This window comes from Falco cherrug, chromosome 2 (assembly GCF_023634085.1).
Source record: "Falco cherrug isolate bFalChe1 chromosome 2, bFalChe1.pri, whole genome shotgun sequence".
Classification (NCBI taxonomy): Eukaryota; Metazoa; Chordata; class Aves; order Falconiformes; family Falconidae; genus Falco; species Falco cherrug.
The window spans coordinates 84,317,192-84,337,392 of NC_073698.1; the positions used below are offsets into that span (position 1 = coordinate 84,317,192).

Sequence of the window (20,201 nt, forward strand, 5' to 3'; positions counted from 1 at the left end):
AGCCACTCAGTGATGGTGATAGCACCTCTGCAATAACGTGTTTAAGAAAGGGAAAAAAGTGCTCCACAACAGCAGCTGGAGAGAGGAATGAGAATATGTGAGAGAAACAACTCTGTAGGCACCAAGGTCAGTGAAGAAGGAAGAGAAGGAGGTGCTTCAGCTGCCAGAGCAGAGATTCCACACCATCAGCCCACGGTGAAGTGTGGCGAATGAAGAGACGGGACGCAGCTTGATGCAAGCAAATGTCAATTTATTGTACAGAAGCACGAGTTTATATACAGTTTCAGAAGCTGCGCGTTTTAAACAGATTGGTTCTTGAAGCTAAGCATTGCATACTAGGCAATCCCCGACTGGTGGTTAACTGCCATCAATTAACCACAAGGTGTTACGTTTCCTTGGCACCATCCTTGGCGCCATCCGTCCCCCACTAATTGTCAGCTAACTGATAGCCACGCATGGTCCTAGTTTCCAGCCTGCTCCTGCAGTGAAGCCCATAGTGTAGGAAGTTATTACCATGCAGCCCATGGAGGTCCCCATACTAGGGCAGGTAGATGTGGCTGAAAGAACCTGTGACACCATGGAGAGCCTGCATCGGAGCAGGCTCCTGGCAGGACCTGTGACCCAATGGAAAGAGAAGCCTGTGCTGGAGCAGGTTTGCTGGCAGGACTTGTGACCCCCTGGGTGACCCAGGCTGGAGCAGTCTGTCCTGAAGGAATGCACCCCATGGAAGTGACCCATGCTGGAACAGTTCATGAAGAACTGCAGCAATGGGAAGGACCCGCGTTGGAGAAGTTTGTGAACTGTGTCCCATGGCAGGGACCCCACACTGGAGCAGGGGAAGAGCATGAGGAGGAAGGAGCGGTAGAGACAATGTGTAATGAACTGACGGAACCCCTGTTCCCAGTTCCCCAGCACTACTGGGGAGGAAGATGTAGAGAAAATTGGGAGTGAAGGGAAGGGGGAGGGGGGGGGGGGAAATTTTTGAAACTTTATTTTATTTTTTCTTTATCCTACTTCGGTTTAGATTGGCAATAAATTTAATTAATTTCACCAAGCTGAGTTTGTTTTGCCCATGATGGTATTTGGTGAGTGATCGCCCTGTCCTCATCTCAACCAATAAGCCTTTTGTTGTATTTTTGTCCTGCTGTCCAGTTGAGGAGGGGGAGTGATGGTGCAGCTTGGTGTGGGCACCTGAGAGCTAGCCAAGGTCAGCCTACCTTGGTTACAGTTGTTGTTTTGAAAAGATATTATTGATGTCTAGGTAAAAGAGAAGTTAACTTTAGTTTTGATCAAAGTATTAATAATTGCAATTTGGCACTTAAGAAAATTTCTAGTACTTCTTACAGTAATAGTTTAAAGACATCTTCAAACCAAAAATAAAAAATGAATTTTTAATGTAATCATTTCTGTAGTGTATCATTAACTTTATGTTTTGTATTGTTAGGAATGGGGTCTGATGAGATTTTTTTTTAAAAAAATAATAAATAAAACCAATTATGAAATAATATTTGTATATAACATTCAAATAAATGTTGTGATTTATTTAGTATGATTAGGTAATGAGAAAACATTACCTAATTAATCTATAGCAAAATATTTTCTCTCCATATTTTCTTAACATTATTAGAGAGTGGCTAGACTGTTAACAGCAATCAAACCTAGCTGTGATTAAACTGCTTCTTCAAAGATAAGATTATATGAGATGAAGTCAAGCAGCTGGTACTTTGATACTAAACTGTTCTTTATTAGAAGGAAGAAATAAGGTCATTGTGGGGAATACAAATGTCTTCATTGAATTTTTGGCTTAGAGGAAAAAGTTTGTGGGTGTTATTTTTCTTTTATTTTTTGTATGCATGGATGTGCAGTTGTTTATTGTGGTGTAGCAAAATGGTTTACCCGAGATGTCTGTGGTTAGGAAGATGAGAAGATGTGGGGAGAAAGTTGGAGGTTTATTGGTTATATTCTCATGAAGGAAACCTCCTTGATTTGAAAGGCCTAAAATTTAAAGTGAAACATAAGATAGGATGTGGAAAATGACTTGAAGTTGTGTAGTAAGTGCTTATTTAAATCTGTGACCTTTTTTAATCTTCTAAAAAGGTTGATATGATTAAATACTGCTTTTCAGGTGGCAATCGTTTGGCTTTGCTGGTGCCTCAAATTTTCTCTAAATGTTTTAATCCTTTTTACCATTTTCTTCCATGTGTGCAAGTCAAATGCAATCTTTTAAAATAAACTTTGTAGCCTTTCCAATGTCTGAGAGCAAAGCACCATCATGAATTTATACTAATGCAGGTGCGGGCTACTACTGAAAGGATGTTTTAGATGGTGGGGAAAACCAGGTTTTCCTGGCTGCATTTTAATTCCCTTTCCCTTATGATAGAACTACTGGAGTAGGGTGTTGCTTCCAAATAGATCTTTCATCTCTCTGACCATTAGTGTGGACAGAGGAATGGGACAGAACATGGGGGATATGAGGATATGAAAGAGTTCAGGTTTAGATCAGCTTAAACCTATTGTGAAGATGTGCTCTTCATCATTCTAATTATTTCATGCATAAGAAACATGTTTCAGCTTCTCATTCATTGTCCCTTCATCTTTCTATCCTGTAATAGTACATTTTTACTGTCTTATAACATTACATTCATCATCTTTGTCTCTCCTGCGAATGTCTTAGGAATTATATGTTCCTGCTTTACTGTAGCCTCATGCGGTTTGGCTAACATGGCATTCAATTCAATATAATAGAGCACAAGGAGAACTCTTAAGATAACATGACTTTTAATTGGAACTAGTCACTTTAACATTCAAAGTCCCGTTCTCTCTTCTGTACCCTTTTGTTCAAACCCATTTTTGATAAGGGTGACCATGACTGCTGCTGAACATGGTTTCTTAATTTATATTATTAAGTTTTTAAAGGAAAGCATTGGGGCAATAAAGAAAAACAGGATATGAACGGTCAAGACAGCAAGATTGGTTTATATAAAAGATATTTATTTGGGCTAGTGTTGAAATATTCCGAAGTTAAGAGAATGTTCCATATCTGAAAAGCATTTTCATTAAAATGGAAGTAGAGAGAAGCCTTTTTGTGATTATGATAGCCTGATTTCAAGCAAGATAAGATGAAACAGAATCATTTCTTACATAGCATGCTGCAAATTTCAGAAAATGTTAAAAGAATTCATCTATTTACCAAAGATGTTTTGTTATCCAATTTTATTTTAGAAATAAAATGCTGTTATTAGAGATACTTAGTATTATTCTTTATGAACTGAAATGTCATTCCATACTTCTTTCGTGTCCATACCTGATATATTATGGTCCACTTATTTGTTATAAAAACTTCTATTGATGCAAAATTTCCAGAGGAAACAGCATATACATAAATCCACAATGGAAGCAGAAAAATGGAAAATTGAGTTTATTCTGAAGAAAGGGTAGAAATAATGGAGAAAAAAATGGAAAGTTTATCAGTCACAAAGATACACTTGTCTGTCTTCCTGTCTGTCTATCCATCCTGGTTTCAACTGGGATAGAGTTAGTTTTCTTTATTAGTTCTTGTTGCAGTGCTGTGTTTTGGCTTTGGTGTGAGAACAGTGTTGATAACACAATGATGTTTTTGGTTGTTGCTGGGTGATGTTTATACTGAGTCAAGGACTTTTCAGTTTCTCAGGCCTTGCCAGTGACAGGGCTGGAGTGGCACAAGAAATGGGAGGAGACACAGCCAGGACAGCTGATCTGAACTAGCCAAAGGGGCATTCCATACCATGGGAGATTGTGCTCAGTGTATAAACTCTGGGGGAAAGGTTGGCTGGGGCTGCCAATCATTGCTCAGGGACTGGCTGGACATCAGTCAGCAGGTAGTGAGGAACTGTATTGTGCATCACTTGTTGTCTTTTCTCCCTTCCCTTTGCATTTCATTCCTCTCCCCTTCTCCCTCCTTTTCATGGTAACTATTATTATTATTATTATTATTATTATTATTGCTCTTTCATTTTTATTTTATTTTAATATTTAAATTGTTCTTATCTCAGCCCTTGAGTTTTACATTCCTTTCTGATTCTCCTCCCCATCCTTCTGGGTGAGGGGGGAGTTAGTGAGCAGTGGCATGGCACTTAATTACCAGCCAGGGTTAAACCATGACAGTGTCTTTCTGTCTGTCTTTCTGTCTTCTTCTTTTCCTCCTCCAAACAATTAGTCCTTAAGAAACTCATCCTAAATTATCTATGAATATATGGCACTGGAACTTGTGCATTATACCTGGCTTTTATGGCCATGGTCCTTGTTAATCTTAGTCATTGGTCAAGGTGGTCAGGTCTGAGACCTCTGACGAGGGTGGATGGAACCAAAGCTTTTGACTTCATCATCATCCTGAAAATCAAGTTCTGTGTTCCTCCTTCAAATACTTCTTTCTGTGTAATCATTTCAATTGGGAAAAACAATTAATCAAAGATATCATGTAGAGTTTTTACTTTTAACTTCTTTATATTTCTTATCTATTTTAAAGACATGTTTATATATAATTTTTAAAATGTGTGTTCATGCAAGATGTAATCAAAGACTTCTGAGTACCAAGAATTTTATTGTAGGCATTATAACATTTATTTTTTCAGGAAAAACTGTCAATGTAATTGGAACCTAAATGAGCAATGTGGTCATGAAAAATACCATTTCAAGATTGTCTATAGATTGCACTGGAGATCAGTATAGTAGTTTAGTAATTAGTGCTTTGGATAGAACATACACAGTAATTCTTGGAATCCAGATGGGTCCAGTGATTTAATCTAGTTCATCAAAACTTGGAAACAAAAAATATTTAGAATCATAGAATATCTCAAGTTGAAAGGGACACGTAAGGATCACCAAGTCCAACTCCCTGCTTCTCACAGGACTACCTAAAACTAAACCATATGACCAAGAGCATTGTCCAGATGCTGCTTGAACTCTGACAGTCTCGGTGCCATGACCGCTTCCCTGGAGAGCCTGTTCCAGTGACTGATTACACTCTCAGTGAAGAACCTTTTCCTAATATCCAATCTGAACTTCCCCTGATGCAGCTTCATTCCATTTCCTTGTGTCCTATAGCTGGTCACCAGAGAGAGCAGATCAGCACCTCCCCCTCTGCTGTCCCCCTTAAGGAAGGTGTAGACTGCGATGAGGTTGCCCATCAGCCTTCTCTTCTCTAAGCTGAACAAGACAAGTGACCTCAGCTGCTCCTCATATGTTTTCCCCTTGAGACCTTTCACCATCTTTGTTGCCCTCCTCTGGACACATACTAATAATTTGATGTCCTTGTACTGAGGTGCCCAAAACTGCACACAGTGCTCGAGGTGGGGCTGCACTAGTGCTGTGTAGAGCAGGGACATTCACCTCCCTCAGCTGGCTAGCTGTGCTGTGCTTGACGCACCCCAGGACACCGTTGGCCCTTTTGACTGCCAGGGCACACTGTTCACTTATGTTCAGTTTACCAGAAACTCCAAACCTCACGTCTCTTCCTGTAGGGCTGCTTTTCAGCCTCTAATCCCCCAGTTTCTATGTATATGTGGGATTACCCTGTTCCAGGTGCAGAATATGGCACTTTATTAAATTTCATACAGTTGGTGATTGCCCAGGTCTCTAGTCTATCCAGATATCTCTGTAAGGCGTCTCTACCCTTGAGGGAGCACAGAGCTACTCCTGATTTACTATCATCAGCAAAGTTAATGTACATTCAATTGCTGTGTCAAGATCATTTATATAAACACTAAAGAGGACTGGCACAGAAACTGAGCCCTGGACAACCCCAAAGGTGACTGGCTGCCAGCCTGATGTAACTCCATTTACTATGACTCTTTAAGCCTGACTCGTCAGCCAGCCATTCACCCATTGTATTATGGACTTGTCTAGGTGTATGCTGGACATTTTGTCCAGAAGGATACTGTGAGACAGTATCAGAAGCTTTGCTAAAATCTCCAAACCACACATCTACTGGCTTCCCTTGATCAACTAGATGGGTGCCTTCTCAAAAAAAAGAAATTAAGTTGGTTAAGCAGGACTTTCCCTTTATGAACCTGTGCTGGATATGGATTGTTGTCTCTCAAGTATTTTTCAACAACTCCCAGAAAAACCTTCTCCATAATTTTGCCAGGCACTGAACTGAGACTGACAGGCCTGTATTTACCAGTGTCTTCTTTCTTTCCCTTTTTGAAAACTGGGACAACATTTCCCAGCTTCCAGCTGACTGGGACCTCTCCAGACTTCCAAGACCACTTGAAAACTTCAGTTTGCATTTTAAGGAAGCAAAGGACTTCCCTAAAACCTCAGCAAATCTGTTCTCTTGTGTGTTACACATTTATGCTAATGTTTAATGTCTTAAACCTTTTATAAATTAGACAACCATTTGTGTTTGAAGTATTTTTTTTTTATCATTCAGCTTGAACTTGTTTTTTTTACAGTTCGTGCTTAATTAAAAACATGTTTTCTAATTTCAGGTGTTTGTTCTTCCACGTGTTTCTTCACATAGTATGACTGATCTGTTCAGTTTGGAAAGTGTGCAGAACATGCCAAGAATAAAATCAGAACCATTATCCAGTAACATATATTCTCCATATGAACGAACCATCCTCACCTGGTTGAATAAACATTATGAGAAGAATCGAAAAACTGTGTGGAAAGATTGTCAAAAAGGTGAAATAATTATTTTACTATACCCCTCCTTCTAATACTCCTTTTGTAGACTTTTAAAATTGCTGTTCATAGACATATCATGATAACTTGCCACTGAAAGTGTTGTTTTTTTTCGATAAGTTATTGCCTACCTGTATGTATTTCCTTTCCTTGTGTTTCTGAGTTCCAAGATCAACATCTTTTGTCTAGTACTGTTCATGAAATATCTTCTGTGTTCTATGTCTTCTTGTAGTTTCTAACTAAGCATAAAGTGTGTTGGACCTTCTCACTTTTTTCCATTAATGTTCTCAGGAAGGAAGTGCTAACAGTAATCACTTTCTCTTCATTTTCCTCTTTATAGTCACAGTTGTTGGTATTTGTGCTTAGTGGTGTGTTTCAGAGCTAGCTTTTCAGAATTTTTAGGTTAATTTTGTTTTGCTTTTATTCTAATGCCATTTAGGACCATAATGGAGACCAAGGTTCCAAATTATAAATCTTGTCCTACTTGCAAGGTCAATTTGACGTCTTTGATCACTTGAGTATAGTTAGACAAAATTACCTGTTCTGTTTAAGACTGACCTGGGCAGTTATGGTGTTCAAATCTGATAAAGCTGTTCAACCAGTTGTAATTATTACTTCTGTTTCCTTGTATGATTTCTTCTCTTTTGCTTCTTGACCCTAACTTCATTGCCTCTTTCAATTTTTTTTGGATAATTTGCCTCAAATTATTTTTGGATAGGTAAACACCAAGAAAGGGCATTATGATGATGATCAGGGAAGAACTCCAGAATGGCTCAGAAGCCACATGTGGAATAGATTGTTGAGTGTCATCTTTGCCTTCAGTGATTTCTGGCCTGTCTGAATTATGGAAAATCTATTTGAATATCACCTTCCAGAAATCTCATTTGGGCATATTCTCTACCTTGCATATGCTTTGAATATCCCCTTGCTTTTCTCATTTCACTGTACAGAAGTAAATTATACTAGGTATTCTCAAATTTGTTGAATAATTCTGCTGATAAGATTGGAAGGTCAGTCTATACCCCCTGCATCCAACAGAAGTCAATTTCTAGCTGTCAACTCACAGTTTGGGTCTCGTCTTATGATTAGCTCAGGGAGCTTCCCTAGTGAAAGTAACATGTCTTACAGTGAGTAGGTGTATTTTCAATATATTATTTTCTCGTTATCTGTGTCTAGTATCTGCTTTAGTAGAGCTGTCTTACAGTTGCAAGCACTCTCCTCTGTTGGATGTTAAATTTGAGTCCCGTGTGTATAGATGACAACTTGCAGGGAGAATGGCTACCTACCTGGCCAGTGCTGTGGCTTGCCATAGATGCATGGATATATTCCTCAACCCTGCTGTCTGTTCTCTTTATTGTAGACTCTAGTAATACCTGGGTGGTGAGGCATGGCTAACTTTGTTCTGGCCTGTGGGAACTCAGTGGGGAGAATATGAATGTCAAAATGCATCTTATTTAAATGTTAAACTTTGAGTTGAGTTATAATGTCTAAAGAAATGAATTTGAACTATAAAGTGCAGATATAGTGGACACCACTGATCAAAACCCCCAAAATGTCACAGGTAAAGTGGAATATATACTAATGATGCATTTTAAGGAGCCAGTTATTGAAAGTCTTATTTTAATTGCCTAAGAGTATGCAATAAATTAAAATATTAAAATGAGTTCGATTTTTTTAATGAGTTGTTATATGGTTGCCAGCAATTGTAAAGTAGGATTTTTCCCATTATTTTGTTCTAAAGGCTCCCCCAAATTGGTACACAAAAATAAAAATTTAATTACAATATTGGGGTTATAAGGAAATAATAATTATGCTAATAGAACAGTTAACTCAGGAGGTTAATGTATTAATTTGTGCAGATCTCATTGCAGATTTGGCTCTGGGTCACAGGTGAAGATGAATTTTGTGGTTATTGCCAGGGGACATTGATCTGCATTATAGTTCTGTCTTACAATTTCACTTAATTACACTCTTCTGCTTTCAGAGAAGTGCAAGATTGGAATGAGAAGGCAGAAATCATATATGCTTTTTGTGTGTGGGAAGTTACAGATACTGCCTTGCTGTATCAACTTGTATATAGCTTTTTTGCTTCATGAGTTACATATTCTGTTGGCTGGAAGGTGCACAGAAATAGCTTGGTGTATCTACACAAGCATGCCACTTTCTTTGCTTCTATTTCTCTCACAAAACTACATAAATGAGCATTGCTAAAGATACAATGATTAAAAAAAAAAGGAGAAAATTCTGAAAATTAATGAAATTCAAAGTCTTAATCTTACACCTCTGCATTTTGAAAGTTCTTAATGGATGATCTTATACTGTTCCGTTGCACAGATGACCTGCCTCAATATCTTTTCGAATCCTCTGTTTTAGCCTTCTCTTTCCTCTTACTTTTTGCTTTTCCTGCCTCAGAATTAGTTGATATCTGCTAAATGGGCAGAGAATCTAATGACAGAGGACATAAAAACAGAAAAGCCTTCTTTCCTTGGTCTTTACTGGTAAGATTGGCACTGAACAATCCCAGGCCCTCAAGATGAATAGGAAAGTCTGGAGCAAGAAAGGCTTAGTCTTGTTGGAGGAGGATCAGATTAGGGAGCACTTAAACTGGACAAACACAAGTCCATGGGACTTGATGCAATGCACCAACTGCTGAGGGAGCTGGCCAATGTCACTGCAAAGAAACACTCAGTAATCTTGGAAAGGTCCAGACAAGCAGGGGGAAGTTTGGAAAAGAGCAGATGTCATTCCTGTCCAGAAGGAGGAGGACCCAGGGAGCTACAGGCCAGTCACCCTCATCTTGTTTCTTGGGATGGTGATGGAGTAAATAATCTTGGAAACTGTTACCAAACATACGAAGGACAAGAAATTGTTTGGCAGTAGTCAGCATGAATTTACAAAGGGGAAATCATGCTTGACTGACCACAATGACATGATTATTTCAGTGGACAGGTGGAGAGCAGCGGATGTTTAACTTAACTTTGGCAAGGCTTTCAACAGCCTCCCATAACATCCTCATTAACAAATTGATGTACAGCCTAGATAAGAGGACAGTGAGGTGGACTGAAATTAGGCTGAACTGCCAGGATCAAAGGCTTATGGTCACTGGCATACAGTCTGGCTTGGAGGCTGGTTACCAGTAATAAACCTCAAGAGTCACTAGACTGATTTTGTTTTTTAAGATTATACACTGGAGAAGAATTAATATGTCAGCAGATTTAATATTTTGATATCCTGTTGGTCCTTTAAATTTTGTGATGTAAGGGTTAATCAAATTTATATGTAGATATTGTGACATTTTTAATCATATTAGCCTTAAATTAAGCTTTTCCAGAGGAACACTGAAAAGTGTCATAAGGAAAAACATCAATCAAAGTATAGTAAATGTTCATAGAACCCTGCCGTAAGTCCCAAATATCCTCAATTTTGTATTTTTGTTGTTATCATTTGCTTAATATCACTAATTTTAAATAGAGGATTAGTTCTGTTATTCTTGCTAAAGTCCAGATCAGAAAGCAATTACCACTTTTTGCTTAACATTTATGTGCCTACATACTATCATCCAAACACTCTGCTTTGAATAAAGAATTAGACCTGACTAGCAATATGTCTTGACCATGGAGTTGCTTTCAGCCCAAACTAGTCTGTTGGGTGATCCAATCCTACTAAAGAAATGGAGATCTATCCAGGCCACATTTCTCAGTCTTTCCTTTGATACCTAAGCTACTTAAAGTGAAATGTGACAGTAAGCTGAGCCTAAGCTACAGCAGTGCAGGGAGGTTTTAAACATACATCTTTAGTACTTCCTTCTAAAGTTGAATGTAACTGTGTCATTCATCAGAACTCTTCTCTTGCACGAATTAAAATCTCAATAGCTTAAAGAGAACATTAGCATGGAGTTTACTATCTCTATATCTTTTGCCCTTACTGCTACTGAAAAATCAATATGTTTTAAAAGCAGCTTGACATATGTTTTGGGAGGGCAACGTTGTAATATGTCCTATTGACCTTAAATACAAAGCAATGTTGAAACCTGAGACCAAATGTGGTAAAACTACAAAATATAACTTTGCCTATACTGCCAAAACTTTTAATTATACATGAAATACAAGTTTCAGTGTACACTTAAGGCATTATATGAGAAATAGTAGTGATAGGGGAGGAAGCATGAATTATTTGAGTGTAATAAATTTTCGGTTTGCCTTCTACCATTCCCTGTCTTCACATTTCTTTTCAACATTTCTTTCTGAAAGACTGACTGCTATTAATAGTATGAAAAAATAAGAATCAGGAAAAACACTTAAGAAGTTGCTACAGTATTGCAATGCCATAATTCAAAACCTGTACTTCCTAAACAGAAATTTTTTTTGTGTTGAGTTAAATTGCCACCTAAGAGGATGTATATCTCCTCCTTATTAATTATGATTCTTGCCATGGTGAAAAAGATAAATTATGTGTTGGTAAATAAGAGATTTTCTTGAATTTATCCCAGAAAGATCTTGAAAAGAGTAGATAATTCTACCTTTAATATAAAATTATTAGAGAATTTGACAGCCAGTAGGTTGAATAATATCTGAACAGTCAACCTAAGTTGGAGATGTAAGAGCTGTCTCTAGAGTAGCTCTGGAGACAATTTTACTGGAAATTTGCTTAGAATAGAAATTCTGCTTGTGAGGAAAGAGAAGTTCTAATCCAGTGCCAATGTAGGTTTGTCTGACAATGTTTGGCTTAGTAGTATCTCTCAAGATTCTTCCTCTCAAGTAAGAAGCTTTTAGTTTTGATGCATTTTATTCCCTTCACTGTAAATGTTTTTTTGTTTTGTTTTTATTTTTTTTTTTTAATTTTGATATCAATTTAGCATGGCATCTGCAGTAAAAAGGTTGAGGAAGGAGACATTTTGGTGTGAGATCATATGACTTCACAAAATTGTATGAGAATTAAGTAGAATTCTTGGTTTTCTTAAAAAATAGTTTCTGTAGACCTTTTACTTAAGGTTGTTTGTAGTATAGGAATTAAAACCCACACCCTTTTCTTTCCATTGTTATAATGATTTTTAGTTCCTCTTCCCCTTTCTCCTTGATCACCTCTCCTCTCTTGCTTCTTTCCTCAGTTTTTAGGAAAGGTATTTATGGAGTCCATCGATTCTTGCTTCTCAATTTGATATTACTTAGAGACAATTGAAACAAGAGCTAAAGGATATTTTTATCTTTCAAGGGTAGAAGAGAAGCATCTTATGTAATTTATGTAATTTTTTTTCAGTTAAAAGCACTGCAAAACAGACTCTTCCCAAAGAACGAGTCTTGCTTTTCCCACACTTGATAAAAAGCTGAATTAAAGAAGGGGGAGTGACTATCTAATGAACTGCCATCATGAGTATTGTGACTCTGACTCGAAAAAAATATTGAGAGAACATTGTTCTTGAGTGATAAATACTGTAAATTATTTGCTGAAATATAAATTAACAAAGTTTTAGACAATTTTTGTGTTATATTTCATGATTTGCACAGCAGAACATATGAATGAAACACATTATGTAAATATGAAGTCCAATAACTAGGCTTTTCTGTCCTGCTCACCTTTCTTAGTCAAAACGAATATCCCCTCTTTAAGAACTGCATCATATCTCATTTGCTATAGCAGAAAACCCCACAAGATGTTATCAGAATTTAGTTAATAGAAAAGAGAAAAAAAATTATTTTCCTGAGTTTTAAGTTCCTATGCAGTTGAGAAATAAACAAAAATCCATGTTTACTTTAACGTTTTAGAGTAGTATAAAAACATTTGGTTTATACAGTTTTATACCGGCTGGCATTACACAGCCTCAAGGAAATAAAAGTATCAAGGATAGTCCCTGGAGCCCTATACTGAGAAGATTCAAAGTGTTCACATTTGGAAAACTGTAAGATCTTTAAAAAAAAAAATCCCGTAACTCTTAGGGCTGCATATATTTGTGTGTTTACATATATGCATACATATATATATGTGTAGACTTGTATGCTTATATATAAAAATGTGTATATGTGTGTATATATATCTATCTGCTGACTCTCAAAAATCTATATGACCTAAATAGGAATAATTGGATAAATATTTAGAAAGAAATTTTGTTTCCTTACTTACAATACACTTTGAGAGGCCTAGACAGCTATTCTACTTTCGGCTAAACAAAGCATTTCAACGTCTTGTGTGTTAATTGGAGTTAAATAAGCTTTTAGATTGGGTATGGTATAGCTGTGGGTTTAGTAATACAATACAACCTCAGGTGTTTTGTGAAGAGAAAACCTATTTCAGACTATGAAGACTGAAAAATTAATTCATTTTAATTATCAACCAGAGATTTTCATTAAGAACAGTATTTTATTTTTTTTTAACTAAATAAGATGTATTCCTTCTGAAGCCAGTATAGAAACCAGGTATGCTGTAATGAATTGCTATGATTTATTGCATTTTAACTCAAAGTGATCTACAAGTAAAATGCCATGGTAAAAAAATAAAAAAGCATTGAAGGTGACATTTTAATCTAGAAGCTTTTAGTACGATTTAGTGATTTTAAAACTTAGTTCTCATTACAAATGGAAACTTACTGTTGAAAAGCAACAAAATGGAGACTGATACAAGGTAACACTATTCTTATGTGATGCATAAAAAACTAAGGAATTTGTCAATTTAAGGTATTATTTGGGATATGAATCAATAAGAATAAAACAGAACTGTGTAGATACTGAAAGACAATTGAAAAATTTTATTAGGAGCAAAAAAGTAAATAAATGTTCATGCCTCAGGATAGAAACTTTCTGCAACAGATGGGAATAAATGAGACCTGTCTCCAGTGTATCCATTTTTCTGTCATTGCCCCATGTGGTGGTGCTAAAACTTTTCTGCTTAGAATTATTATGAATTGACAGTGGTATTAAATTGATATGTCCCTGATATTTCAGGAGCTCTTAGAAGAATAATTATGGGTTTTGGCGAGCAAGGGTTGTAGCATCCTGCCTGATGTAAGAACTGTAATTTGCCAAGTGTCTTATTAGAGACTTCTTGTTTTCCATGTTAAGGTAAACATAGCTTCACATGCTATATGTGCTGAAGTAGATACATTATCATTCTGCTAATCTTACATACATTTTAGGAAAAACATAATAGCCTTTTAAAAATAATATTCAAAGGCATATTTCCTCTCATCTTTCTTATGCTCTGTATTGTATACTTCAGTACCGTTGTTTTAAACCTTGTCCTGGTTCTAATGTCAGCACTTACAGAAGGTTATTGTTACATATCTCTTTTCTAAATGTTTGTATTATTCAGTACCAGATTTAAGCTATTGAAACAGAACTATAGGCGTTATTATAAGTATAGATTAGTTCCCCCTACAGGGGGTTTCAGATCCCAGAATAGGAAGTTGTTATATAATATTATAAACCGTTATTACTGAAGTAATTTACATTAAAAAGGTCATACTGTGATAGTTTAAAGGTCTATTTAGCTGAGTATTCTACCTCCAATAGATGATGCTTAGAGATTAGTAACTGTGCAAACATGCAGCAATACTTTCTTTATTCATACTCTGAAACTTTCTGATTTGAAATTCAAGACTAATTGAGGTGGAGGTGGTACTTCTGTAAGGTTTTACTAGATTTTTATTCTACGAATTTGTTTAATTGCATTTTGAAACCTGTGCAACCTTTTAGCATCACACCATTCTGAAGCAGTAAGTAGGTTTAAAATATATATTGCATGTAAAAGATTTTTTTTTGAGCTTGCTGCTTAATACTGTAATTGTTACTTCATTTACTGACAAATTTGTGCTTTCTTCTGAGTTATTTATCAATGATGTCTAGTTCCCATTGTCAAGTCATGCCTACTTACATAGACAGCCATCATATCACCATCCACTTGTTGCTTTTCCTTTGTAGTTCCATAGTCTACCTTACTGATACCTTAAAAAGTGCCATTTCATACCTTTGATCATTAAAGGTCATCAATTTCAAGATCTTTATGTGAATGTACTAGGTTAATCTGGAAAGTCTTACAGAATATTAGCCTAACACTACATATTTTTCCTCTTGTTTTTCAGTTACAGAATTTGAAAAAATTGCTTGTGGCTGTATAGCAGAAGTTTTATCTTTTGTGAAGATGTCTGTTGTTGCTCCCTAGATATATATCAGTTGATTTTGCAATGAATAGAAAGGATTTAACTTTTTTATTGCTTGTGAAAACAGCAGAACAGCTTCACAAGAAATACAGTACTTTCTTTAAAGAGATTTATTGTGTTCTTTTTTTTTATATAAAATAACTCTTACACTTAGTAAATTAAACCAAATCTGATACTTTAAGAGTTTTAACACTTGCTATAAGACCATTTTGTTCTTTTGGGTTGGTCTTATCCAGATAGTACCAATACATCATACTTGTGTTACTTTTTTTTCTTTTCTACTGGAATTTTGCTTTCAAGAATAATGGCAATTTTTCATGGTAATTTTTTTCCCCAGAATGAAAGTAATGTAGTGTGTGTGGTGAAAGAGTTGTTTAGGTGTAGTGGGTTTTTTTGGGAGGGCTAAGGTGTTCTACCAGAAAAAAGATCATTATTTTAGCTTGCAACTATTATGTACTGTGCATTTTTTTGTTTGTTGGTTTGGTGTTTTGTTTTGTTGTTTTTTGTTTGTGTGTTTTTTTTTTTTGTTTGTTTGTTTTTTTGTTTTTTTTTTTTGGTGGTTCTGATGCCAAAGACTACCTTCATCTATATATTTAGAGTAAGATCAAATGTTGTTTCTTCCTGGTTTTCAGAAGAGGAATGAACAGCTTTGAGGATTTAATTTTCACTGTTAGTAGTGAGATGTGTTAGTTATTTTGAAACAGTGAAATGTTTGACTTCATAACATTGGGAGCAACGGCATCACGATTGCTGGGAACTCTTGGATGCAATTAGCCGTTTTTCTGGGGTGTTTGGTTGAATAAAAACACTCCTTTTTATTCCCCAAAATATAGTTTGTTACTAACTTGTAACTAGGAAGGCAGTGAGATAAAGCATACTGATAGATCAGTTAATAAGTGTGAAAGTTGCAAAACCCCCACAGTAAAACACAGAGGGTAGAAAAGAGAGAAAGAGAACAGAAACAATGTTTCATTCTCATATGGAAAGACTAAACTAACTAAACCTGTAGTTTACTGGACAGGTATTTGCTTAGCCTGTTACAAAAACCTCTGAAAAAGGAGATTCCATGGTCCACTTTAGGTAATGCTGCCCAGTATTTCCCACTCATTTCCATTTGAAAGAGTTTCCTATTGTTCCCAGATTTCCCCTGCTCCAGTCCTTTCTCTTCTAAAATGTGGTGTGGGTGGATCTTCTTTGCTTTTCTAGCAACTTTATACATATTCACAAATTATTATGTGATGCTTCATTTACTCCCTCTCCCCTCCTCTTCACAAAACAATTCCTTTTTAGTTTTTCTGTGTGTTCAGCTCATTAGTTCTCTGGTAAACTCTCTTTGTTTAACCATGTCTTGAAGTTTGGTTCCAGTTTTATACCTGGGTTTTATACCAGGTGAGACTTTACTAGAACTCTCCTGTTTATGCATCCTAGCAAAGTATTTCCTTTTCTTGCAACAGTATGAGATTTGCTGTTGCTCCAGATTCTTTTTCTGCAGAATTTCCGTCTATCCAATTTTCCATCTAGTACTTGAGTAACGAATTATTCTTAATTAAGTTTACTACACTACACACATCATTGTTGGATTTAATCCCATTTGTTTCAGATCATCACTTCAATTTCTCCAGAGTTTATAGTCCTTTCCTCATGAGTACTTGCAACCCGTTCTTCTTCCCAGTCAATTTTTTCACCTGCTTGATATTATCTCCAGATTGGACTAAGGTAGTTTTACGCTATTTTCCAAGTTTCAAATTAAAATATTGAATAGTATATAAGCTAGGACTTTGCAGTTTGATTTGTGAACAGTTGATAGTTAGGCTTATTGTTTTTCAGCGAGTTTTGTGCTCCATCTAACGATACCCTTTTTCCTAGACTACCTTTTCTTTGCTTCCTTATAAGAGAGAATGTGACCAAAACTTACTGAAGTTAAAATGTCTGCTATTTTTCCTTTGTCCACAGTATCTTTTACCTGTCAAACAGATAAAATTTGACCTAGAGAAGTTTATAGTGACTGTTGCCAACAAGTAGGTTGTGTGTCATTTTCGTGTAAATTGTTATAGGTATTGCCTTGATTATCTCAACTTGGAAAATAGCTTTTCTATCCCACAAAAAATCTCGAGGCTTCAAATTGAATCATACAAATGAAAAAACATTTCTTTTTGTTTTAGTGAAAACAAAGATAGATTATGGCAAGAAAAACACTGCAAAACCCACATAGCCTATGTGCTATTGATTCATCAGAGGAAGACCAAATCCAACCCAAAGAATGACTACAAAGATAGTTTGCTCTTTTTTTTTTTTTTTTTTCTTTTTTCTCTTTGTTGGAGAAGAGAGGGAAAACATCTATATCTGAAAAACATTCCCACCTAAATTTTGGTTTTGACAAATCTGATTTTTCTACATTCAGGATGACTTGGGAGTTAGACTATATATTAAGTAATTGATGTAAAATGTGTTTCAGGGACTTTTTAAAGGCCATAAAATTATAAAAAACTCAATAGGCCTGGTCTTTTAAAAAAAAATAAAATAAAATTTTCAAATATGGAAATAGAGTGCCATGGCAGAACTTTGCTTCATGCAAAAAGAAAGCAGTGTGTCTTCAAGAGTTGGTTTAACAGTCACAATAAAGATAAGGACAATGCTGTTATGCTTGATTATTGCATGCATGCCATCTGATGCCATTACAAGTTAAAAATAAAATTGCCTATTAAAAATAAATAAATGCAGGAATTAAGTTAGTCCCAAATCACTGAATTAAGTATGAAAATTACTTCAGTGTTGAGTGGGACCAACAGCTGAATCAAAACTGCTTTCATTTTAGATTACTTAGAGACCTCTTGCGGTATACCTTAGCTTTCCATAACCATAGTAAGTATCTGAGCACACTACATAGGAGTGATGCACATTTAACTCCAAGTTAATCCTGCTTGCTTATTTCTATTGAAATACAGATGAAGTATTTTCAACTATTGTTGTGAGTGAGAGAGTAAACAACAGCCTGTGATGGATCAAGATACTGGCGTTTATTGAAGAACCAGCAAGATCAGAGCTCTAACCTCTTTGATAATATCACACACTCAGTCCCTCTACACAGTGTTATGTTCACAAGGTCTCAAATTCCCTCCCTGGCAGGAAGGTCACTACTAGTCTGAGAAGATCAGGCAAAAGTCTTGTCAATTCCTGCTGTGCTGCTGCTTATAGCTGTCAGTCTCAGGTGTCACTCTCCAAAGTCCCTGGGCATCTGCTGGCATTTGTTTTTATGCATCTCTCTGATCTTCAGGATCTTCTCCTACTTCCAAGACCTTTCCTCCAGTTAGGAACTTCTTCACCTTCTTTCTAGCCCACTGTTGTCTCTTCAAGACCACTGCTTCTTTTGAGGAATGCTTCTTTCTGGCCTCTTCTTACTTCCATAATTTCAAGTCCCGAGTTTTTCCAATCTAAATAGTTCATGTGCAAAAGCTCAACTTGTGATCAGCCTAACTGGTGATCCTGGCTCACACCTCTTCATTAATGGGAAAATTCAGAACATGCCACTTTAGTCTTGCTGTTACCAAAATTTGCAACAAGCCCCTGTGGGATGCAGCTAGCAAGTAGCAGGAATCTCTCTCAGAATTCAGAAGTTCAATTTGGACAATTTCTTTTCCCCTCACCCCCAGCCACAGAGTTGTCTGCTACCTGTGACTGTTCATGTTTTAAACTATTTTTGGTCTACAACATCTGTCAGTCAGGTTTTCATCATGACATTGGCTAATAATCTTTATCCTAAAGATCAATTAGTAATTTTTATCTCTCTTTTTTTTTTTAGTAAGTACCAGTACAAATGAAATTTAATACATTTACATGCTTAGAGGAAAATGAGTTATCCTGGGTAAGGTTTCTGATTTCCGATGTTTATTTCTACTAAAATTAAGTAATTATATCTTAAAATTTAATTTTTGTAGAGTGGTTAGCTGGCAGATTTTTCTGCTAGTTTTGATGTAATTACGGAAAATACATGTTTTTTTCTAATTTATTCACAAGCATTTGAGTTAAGTAGGTTGATTGATAGTAAAAGCATTAACTGGAAACAAACAAACAAACCAACCCCCTTATAAAAATATTTAATGAGTCAAAATGGAAAAATATTCCACTCGTGGGGATTTTTCTTCATGCTCTGATTTACATAGGCTATAAATTACATAGCTGTAGTTCAATAAATGCTTTTTAAACAGAGCTACCGTGTTTCATTTCCACTGGCGCAGCCATTTATGTGGCTGTGTGGTAAACCGGATTGGTGTGATCCAGATTAAAAAGTCAAAAAAGCTTTTGCCCTTTCTTTTTAAGCCAGCTTTGTTCCCACACCCACTTTGCTGCCACACAGACAGTTCTACCAGCGTGAAAGAAAGGATTACTGGAGACAGAAGAAAGTACATAGGTACTAGGGACAACTGCTATTGCTTAATTGCATTCAAGTGATATTCCACTAGAAGACTAAAGGTAGCTAATGATACGCTTAATGTAAGATTTAAAGTTCAAATAGGATAAACAATAAAGTTTACTTTTTGATCAAAGCATCTGGTTTAATAAGCCTCCGTAACCAGGCTGATAAAATCAATCTGGTTGACTAACCAGAACAACAACTCAATATTGGACTTAATTTAAAATGAAAGGTGAAGTAGTTAATCTTGAAAAGTTTAAAATAAAAATGTGGAAATGGTACTTTGTATATTGCCAATATACGTTCTATGCTGACAGTGAGGCTGTTCTATTAATCAAAAACCAAAAAAGATTATTGAATTTTATAGGTCCTAACTATTATCAATAAAATGATGGATTTATATTAGAAAGACTAACTTTTTAGGAAGAAAATAAACTTTTAAAAATGTATTGTGCTATTTTTAAAGTGCTTCTTTTTGCAGTCACTACATTAAATATTTTTGAAATAGCTGCAAGCAATGTACCAAGGAGTTGGGATGAAATTAATGTCTCCTACCGTAGACATTTGTAAAATTGAGGTCTGAATGTTGAGGCCCATATTTACTGTGTTCTGTTCCTGTCATAGGTAACAGGGAGAGGTTGTATATCCAGTCAGACTTCATCTTTTGTACTTTGCCCTCTGGAATTATCAAGAACCCTTAAATTTTGAGTTTTCTGCATGAAGAAAAGATGTTTCATTTAAACAACGGGAAAAAAAATAATTCTGACATAGTGGAATTTTTATTTTCTTTATAAATTTATAAATGAATGCTTTTGATTTGAAAACTTACAGAAAATGAAATGTTAATTCTAATCTTTTAAATACTGTTTTCTGACATTTTTTAACAGAGTGTACATCATGAATATTTAGTACACGTATAAATTAGTTTTCTTTCTGTTCATACTAATGAAAAAATGACAATAAAAGAAATGTAATTTG

General features: G+C 35.8%; 1 protein-coding gene across 1 annotated transcript in view; it reads left to right on the forward strand.

Moving 5' to 3' along the window:
• CFAP47 (cilia and flagella associated protein 47) overlaps nt 1-20,201 on the forward strand; it is a 345,115-nt gene that overhangs the window by 75,277 nt on the left and 249,637 nt on the right. The window contains exon 33 of the mRNA XM_027816959.2: nt 6,468-6,663. Coding sequence (XP_027672760.2) covers nt 6,468-6,663 — 196 coding nt within the window. The remainder of the gene's footprint in view (nt 1-6,467; nt 6,664-20,201) is intronic.